The 7,149-nt window shown below is 49.1% G+C and overlaps 1 protein-coding gene across 8 annotated transcripts in view; it reads left to right on the forward strand.

Annotated features, from left to right (window-relative positions):
• The window catches only part of Pacsin2 (protein kinase C and casein kinase substrate in neurons 2), a 103,761-nt gene extending 96,836 nt beyond the window's left edge, over positions 1–6,925 (forward strand). For 5 of the 8 annotated variants that reach the window (XM_005354442.3, XM_026782627.1, XM_026782626.1 and 2 more), the window contains exons 9-12: positions 1,101–1,222; positions 2,973–3,095; positions 3,601–3,797; positions 4,996–6,923. In XM_005354442.3, coding sequence (XP_005354499.1) covers positions 1,101–1,222; positions 2,973–3,095; positions 3,601–3,797; positions 4,996–5,108 — 555 coding nt within the window. In that variant the 3' untranslated portion in view covers positions 5,109–6,923. Of the gene's footprint in view, positions 1–1,100; positions 1,223–2,972; positions 3,096–3,600; positions 3,798–4,995 lie in introns of all 8 variants that reach the window. The other 3 variants (XM_013348883.2, XM_013348884.2, XM_013348882.2) reach the window with 2 other exon arrangements.
• The last annotated feature ends 224 nt before the right edge of the window (positions 6,926–7,149 follow it).

Genomic DNA, 7,149 nt, shown 5'->3' on the forward strand with positions numbered 1-7,149 from the left:
GGGCGGCACACCAGAGTGCCACAAGTTAACTTTGTAGAGTTGGTTTTTCCCCTTCCACCTTTACATGGATCCTGGAGGTAGAAATTGAGCTGTCACTCTTTCGAGGCAAATACTTTTCTGTTTCACCTCATCAGCCCTCACGGGGTTATAATCACACTTGTTTGATAAATGGAGATGGGATGTAAGGAGAAATTATTAAGTGCATAAATCCACAGGATTTTTCTGGAAAGTCAAGACCTAGCCCCCTTTTCACCTATATTTTTCAACAGTTGGTGAAAGTCCCATGTTAGGAAAACAGAAAACCTGTGGAGACACAAACTCACTGTTTCTCTGCTAGCTGCCAGCATGCCACTCTGATTAAACATGATTAAAGGTCCCCTTTGGAGACCTGAGCATTCAGTGCCCACCTGTCAGTCTCATTTGCTATGCCTAGCCTCTGATTTTATTTGTAGTTCTGGCTTCAGTTTTCCTATGTGGCAGGCATTCTCAGGACCCTTCAGAGACCTGACAACCCTGTGACCTGGAGTTTAGAGCATAAATGGAAAAGATCCTTGATCCTCAAAGACTAAGCTGTGTCCCTCATTCAGGCTTCCCACCGGGTTGGCTTGCCTGCATGAGAGGCTCAAGTCCCCCAGAGCCCATGGCATGGTGGGGTGATAGCTCCTAAGAGCCGTGGTGAGTAGGGAATGGATTAGAAGGCTCTTCAGGACAGTAAGCATTATCAGCCATGGTTGCGTGTTTCAGTGGTGTGTGTGTGTGTGTTGCTAGGGATAGAATCCATGACCATATAGATTACCTGTATGCTAGGCAGGCACTCTACTACTGAACTACCTCCCTAGCCTCAGACCTGGTTCTGTTGTCACTGTCATGTCCTATAAAGTCTGTTATTTCCTGTCAGGGTCCTGTGGTTAAATGGGTACTGACTTTCATAGCCTTTAGGCCCAAGAGGCAGTTTGAGGTTTGCTGGGAAACAGGTCACAAGACTGAATGTTACTAATAGCGCAAGGTGGGCAGCTGCTGGCTGAGCAGATATTTTGGACCACCATGCTTTCCCAGAAATGAGCCTCCCATTTCTTTCCTGTGGCCTGCTGCTTGCCTAGGAGTGGTCTGCAGATCTGAATCGAACTCTCAGCCGGAGAGAGAAGAAGAAGGCTGCTGATGGTGTCACCCTAATGGGAATCAACCAGACAGGGGACCAGTCTGGGCAGAACAAGCCTGAAAGGTGAGTGTCAGGCACAGCTCCAGTCCAAAACTGACCGTCTGAGATCTGCTGGTCCTGGGATGCCACCAGCTTGAACACTTGGATGATTTCACATGGGACGGAGACCCCAAGAACAAATATTCTGGGAACTCTGAGCTCTAGGTGAAGCATCTCTCGATTCTCTTTCTGCTCGCTGCTGGAGTTCCTGAAAGATCTAGAGAATGCCTTTTGCTCATTGTGCCTGTCCTGGTAAGGAAGTTGCCAGTGTTAACTGCTTGTTTTCATGTCCATGGTGCAGCCCTGGATGGAAACAGCAGATAGAGACACGATGCCATTGGCTTCATCCTGTTGGGACTGCTGTATTCAGGTGCCAGTAGATGCAGGACAATGGGGAGTGCTCACATGTCCCCTTACTTAGTGATAGTTATTTCTGAATAGGCTTGGGGTGTAACTCAGCAGCAGATCATTTGTCAGGCAAGCAAAGGCCCTGGGTTCAGTTCCAGCACCATGAACAGAACACTCCCTTGTCCTCAAGACAGAAATCTCTGACTTCATTGTCTAAAAAGACTTGTGGATAGGAGGAGTACCAACTGTTGTTGTTAGAACATTCTGCAGAGTATGTGCTGTAGAACTTGGCTAGAGGCCTCTGTTCTGTGCTTAGGTAATTGTCACCATAGCTCAGGTTTTAGTTAATAGGCTTAAGGTATAACTAAGGTGCTAAGCACACTACAATCCCAGGCTTCCCAGTCACACATGGCTGGCCCTGCTCAGCTGCTGTGTTTGGAGTCTATGAGAGCTCTATCTTGAGGGCTCAGCCTCAGAACCAAACCATTTTCTTCAGTGTGCTCAGTGCTAGGAACTGGGACTCAGAGGAGATCCTGTGGAGAATGCACTAGTTAGTGCACAGCACCAGGTCCCTCAGAAAAGTCAGCTAGAACGAGGAGCCCAGGAGGGCAGAGGGGTCAGGTGGTATCCAGCACACTGCCAGCCAAGGTCACTCTGGTATCTGAGGGGTTTTCCACCATCCCGTGGTGGCTCTGGGGTGGTAGCTGCTCAGTTTTAATGCTGCCCAAAGCCCTGGCTACTGGTGTGGGTGGCAGTTGTAGCTGAGGGAACCAGTACATCAGCCCAGGGTGACTCTATACATTTTTCTTGTAATGTCTCCCTGATAGTGCTCTACACTCTGCAGCCCCAACAGCCCGCTCCCTAGCATCTAGTGTCTCTCTGGTTAACACTAAGCTGGGAGATAGTTGGCAAAGTTACAAGGAAGGTTTGACACCAGAGCACTAGAGGGCCTTGTGTGCAAAAACGTTTAGTGTTGACCGTGGAAACTCCAGCACCATGGAGCTGCCATTTTCCTAGTTAGTAGTTAAAAGGAGCACTGGAGAGCTGGGGCCGGGGGGGGGGGGCGCTACCCCATGAATACAGTCCTTCTAGGGCTACTGCTTTCTAGGAGCTCCTCCATCAATTTTTCCTACTGACTAAGCCCTATGTGGGAATGAGGGGATAGGAGACTTGGAGAAACCCTGAGCCCAGAAGTACTTGTGCACCTGTGGTAGACTTATAGAAGATCGCAGTATAGTGACACATTGAAATATAGCCACATGTCCTACTAAAATAACCTGTTAGTCACACAGCACCCTCCTTATCAGATAAGGGAGGAGCTGCTATAACTCTAGAGAGACTGTCACTATCTTCTGCAGCTGGAGTCACCAGGGCCCCCAGTGGGCCCCACACTGTGATCCCTGAAAGCTCTCTTTCTCCCCCATAGCAACCTTAGTGTCCCGAGCAACCCTGCCCAGTCCACGCAGTTACAGCCCAGCTACAACCCCTTCGAGGATGAGGACGACACGGGCAGCACCGTCAGTGAGAAGGAGGACATTAAGGCCAAAAAGTTGGTGAACACACACTTCGCTCTGACTTCCACCTCGCTTTCTGTGTGTCTCCTTTCTCTTCTATCCAGGGGTCTCTTGGGGTCTCACCCCTCAGCACTTCAGCAATGCATGAGTCCTGCAGGACCTGGGCACCTGCCCTCTGCATTCCAGACCTGCTGGGACAGTCAGGCCTCTCCACCTCTCTGGGAGGGCACAGCTAACACTCTTTGGTTGCTTTTCCTCTGTCCTTTGTTAACCCTTTAAGGCCTGAGCAGCACTACTACAGGAAGACAGACAGGCAGTCTAAGCCGGGGGACCTGCTGAAGGGGGTCAAGGTCTACCTGCAGGCATTACTCTGGGGTTTTGGCAGCTCCCCAGCTTCTCTAGGGCCCAGGATGAGTATGGATGGCATGAAGGCTCAGGGGCCTGGCTGTACCTGCCATTGGGGCAGGAATTCTGGGTGGGGACCTCATATCCTCCCTCAGTCCCGTGCGTGCTGAGAGCCTCGTGTGCTCTCTGTTGCAGTGTCAGCAGCTATGAGAAGACTCAGAATTACCCTACTGACTGGTCTGACGATGAGTCCAATAACCCTTTCTCGTCCACGGATGCCAACGGGGACTCTAACCCATTTGACGAGGATACTACCTCAGGAACAGAAGTGCGAGTTCGGGCCCTCTATGACTATGAGGGGCAGGAACACGATGAGCTGAGCTTCAAGGCTGGTAGGTGACCTTCCCAGGTACCCACCCTGGGTGTCTTTTCTTCTCAAAGTCTTGTAAAGTTCCTTCTAGTTTCATGTGTGGGTCTTAACTACAGTACCTTCCCCCTGCCAGGTCTTCACCCATCCCTTGTCCCAACAGGGAGATGATAGTGTGTTGATCATGATGGGGCCAGTTGAAGACTGTCTGACTTGTGCTTTGTTAGCCATTGCCCTTCACTGTCTGCTATTTTTTATAGGTATCTGTGTGCTGTTAATTATATTAAGATCTCTGTGTTTTGATGTTTATGTGGTTAACTTGTCTCTTTGCCATGGCAGAGGGTTAACTATCAAAGCCACCAAACTATAGCTACAGTCCCTCTTGTTAGCTCGTTGTCTCTGGTTTTCTAGGCAGAATCTTCTTGCAAGAAGCCATGCTTGCAATTTGGCCTGTCATTAGAAGCAAGATTATAAGAAAGGACAATAGTGACTTAAGTGTGTCCTTCAAAGCCTTTAGGGTCTAGTCAGAATGCCATCCTTGATCCAGAACTCTATCCCTCCTCTTAGCCACATAGCTTGGGTATCTCATGCTCTCTACTAGTCCTCCCATTTATCCTCTTCACTACTGTAGACTTTGCTGTGCTAATCTTTTTAGCCCCTTGCCTGTATCCTCACTGTGAGCCAAGACAGTTTTCCCTTCACTCATGCTTTCTGCATTCTGGGCACCTTGTGTGTTAGCACTCAGGCCTTGGTGGTCTTTTCATCTGCGGATGGAAGTATCTAGGGAGAAGATCCAGGACTCTGCCAGGCCAGCAGTAGCTCAGGAAGCAGAACCTCAAAGGGCCAGAGGATACTTTGAACCACCACACAAAATGAAAACATGGGGACATGTTGCTAAGCAAGGCAGCCTGGAGCACACAGGATAGGTGCAAGGCTGGTGCTATTGCCACCTGGACTGCTAGTTGCTCCAGGATTACTTTGAGAGCTGCCATTTTCAGATCACAGTGATCTCTGGAACAAAAGCAACAAGTACAGTTTAGTAGTGAAATATCCATAGTCTTGTCCCACCTTTAGGAGGCTCCCTGACCCTCTACCCTGGAGAACCTCTGAGGATTCTTGTAGAAGCATGTTCTATATCCACACAAGATTTGGATGCATAGGTGACTTTCTGTGGTCAGTGTCACCCACCCTGTCACTAAGGCTACCCTCTTTTTGTCTTGCAGGAGATGAGCTGACCAAGATAGAGGATGAAGATGAACAGGGTTGGTGCAAGGGACGCTTGGACAGCGGCCAGGTTGGCCTATACCCAGCCAACTATGTCGAGGCGATCCAGTGACAGGCCATGCATGGGCAGGCTGGCGGAGAGACGGAAGTGGGCAATTCAGGAGCTCCGTTAGCCTTGACCTGTGCAGTGATACCTCTAGCGCCCCCAGCAGCCATGTAGGCATCCACTCCACCTGCAAAAGATGATGGTTCTGTTGTTCTTGGCTTCCTGGTGTGGTTTGAAGGCAGATGAGCTGGTGATTTCACTGGGGACTTGGCCCCTTTCCAAGCACATCTGGGCAGATCTAGGCACAGGAAGACACTGTCCAACAGCAAAAGCCAAGCCCCTCCCTATCCCTACCAGCTCTCTGTATCATGGATCTGCACATTCTTGCCCTTGCCTCTCTTGAGTCAATGATGGATCACACTGATTCTTGTTCCACTGATTGTTTTCTCTGATGAGTCCCTACCTGCAAGTTCAGTGAACAGACTTCAACGCCATTTTCTGAGTAAAGAGTTTGAGGTTTTAATTTAAAGGCAATGTACAGTTATACTTTTTTATATGCTCTTCCAGTCACGTAAATTATGGCCTAGATGGATCTGAGATGCTCTCCATGTAAGGTGTCTTCAATTCTCTGCATTGTCCAGATGTGGGGTTGCTGCAGCAGGGGTCAATGGCAGTGCCAGTTCCAGGGGTAGTGTTATGCAGCATTCCCCAGCATCACCATATTTAGAAATTACTTTCACTGTATTCTTGCTTCAGTTTTTCAAGTTAACAGTTTATTAGTGATTTGGAAAGTTAAAAGAAGACTAACTTTTCAGAGCAGCTGCATCTATAGATTAAGATGCTTTACATTAGACTCATGTCTTGATGTATATCTGTGTATATTATTTGATATCAGAGGATCTATAAAGTTCACCTACTGTTGAAATGAGAGTTGGTGGCTTCTGACAGCAGGTATTGTCAACTGCTTGAAGCCCATGACATTGAGGCACAGGCATGGCTGGCCGACAGCCTCCTTTCAGTTAAGATGCGGCTCTGGCCTCTGAGTGGAGGCTGCTGAGAAGACTAATTCTCCCTGGCCAGAGCTCCAGCTCCTAGGTCTTTGCAGTCGTCACAGGCCGCACAGCCCCTGTGCCACTCACTGGAGAGTTAGAGGGTTCTACCCCCAGCACACATCCCTGTGGGTACCCTTATTCTCAAGTCCAGTGGGACTGTCCTGAGCCCCAGGGATAAGCTCAGGGAGGGCCTTTATTTTGTTAGCTCAGACAGTGGGCAGTGTTGCCGTGAGTGCCGTCGCACTGTGGATGTTTGTCATGACAGCTTATCAGCAGAAATCCTTGTTCCTAAGCTATAGTCCTTAACTTTTAGAAATTCCTTTAAATGTATAGTATTTTAGAACAACAACAACAAAAAAAAATCAATAAACAGTTGATCTTGTGCTTTTGACAGGCCCTTTGCTTTGCATCCACCCTCATGTTCACACAGCTGAGAGACGAGACCTGTCTCCTTTGGGTCTCACCAACTGGAACTGAGCAAGATCGAGTACACAGGACCCCCTTCTCAGGGCCACGTCTCAGCGTTCCTGCCACCAGAGACTGAGGACTTGAGGCACCTTAGTCACCTATGTGGAGGGCATTCTGGTGCCACTCTCTCCCCTGACCTAACAGAACAAGACCAGCAACCACTCTTCCCCATACCTGTGTGTACCTACTATGTGTTGACCCTTGTGTGCCACTGTTTTGGTTTTTCCCAATAACTGTTCTCTGGGTGTAATGTGATCAGTGCAGGTCCCTTCCCAGCTGGTGCTAGGTGCACAGAGAACCTCTAAGAACCCTGTCTTCTATTGGGATCAACTGAGGAAATAAAGCTGGACTTGGTAGCCCTGATCAGTCTAGATAGAAAGTCCTTGTCACAGTTATGATCACATAAACTGAGGACCAAGACCCATCACTACCCTTGGCTGCCCTTTCCCTAGCTCCCAGGTTGGGATCCCCTTGGCCTCCCATAGCCCCTGTACTGGATCAGAGCTGTTACTACTCTTGAAGAGCACTAGGGCCCCAAGCTGACTCTAGGTAGAATGTAGGGAGCCCCAAACCCTACCTGGGCAGGA

Source organism: Microtus ochrogaster, chromosome 15, assembly GCF_000317375.1.
Source record: "Microtus ochrogaster isolate Prairie Vole_2 chromosome 15, MicOch1.0, whole genome shotgun sequence".
NCBI lineage: Eukaryota > Metazoa > Chordata > Mammalia > Rodentia > Cricetidae > Microtus > Microtus ochrogaster.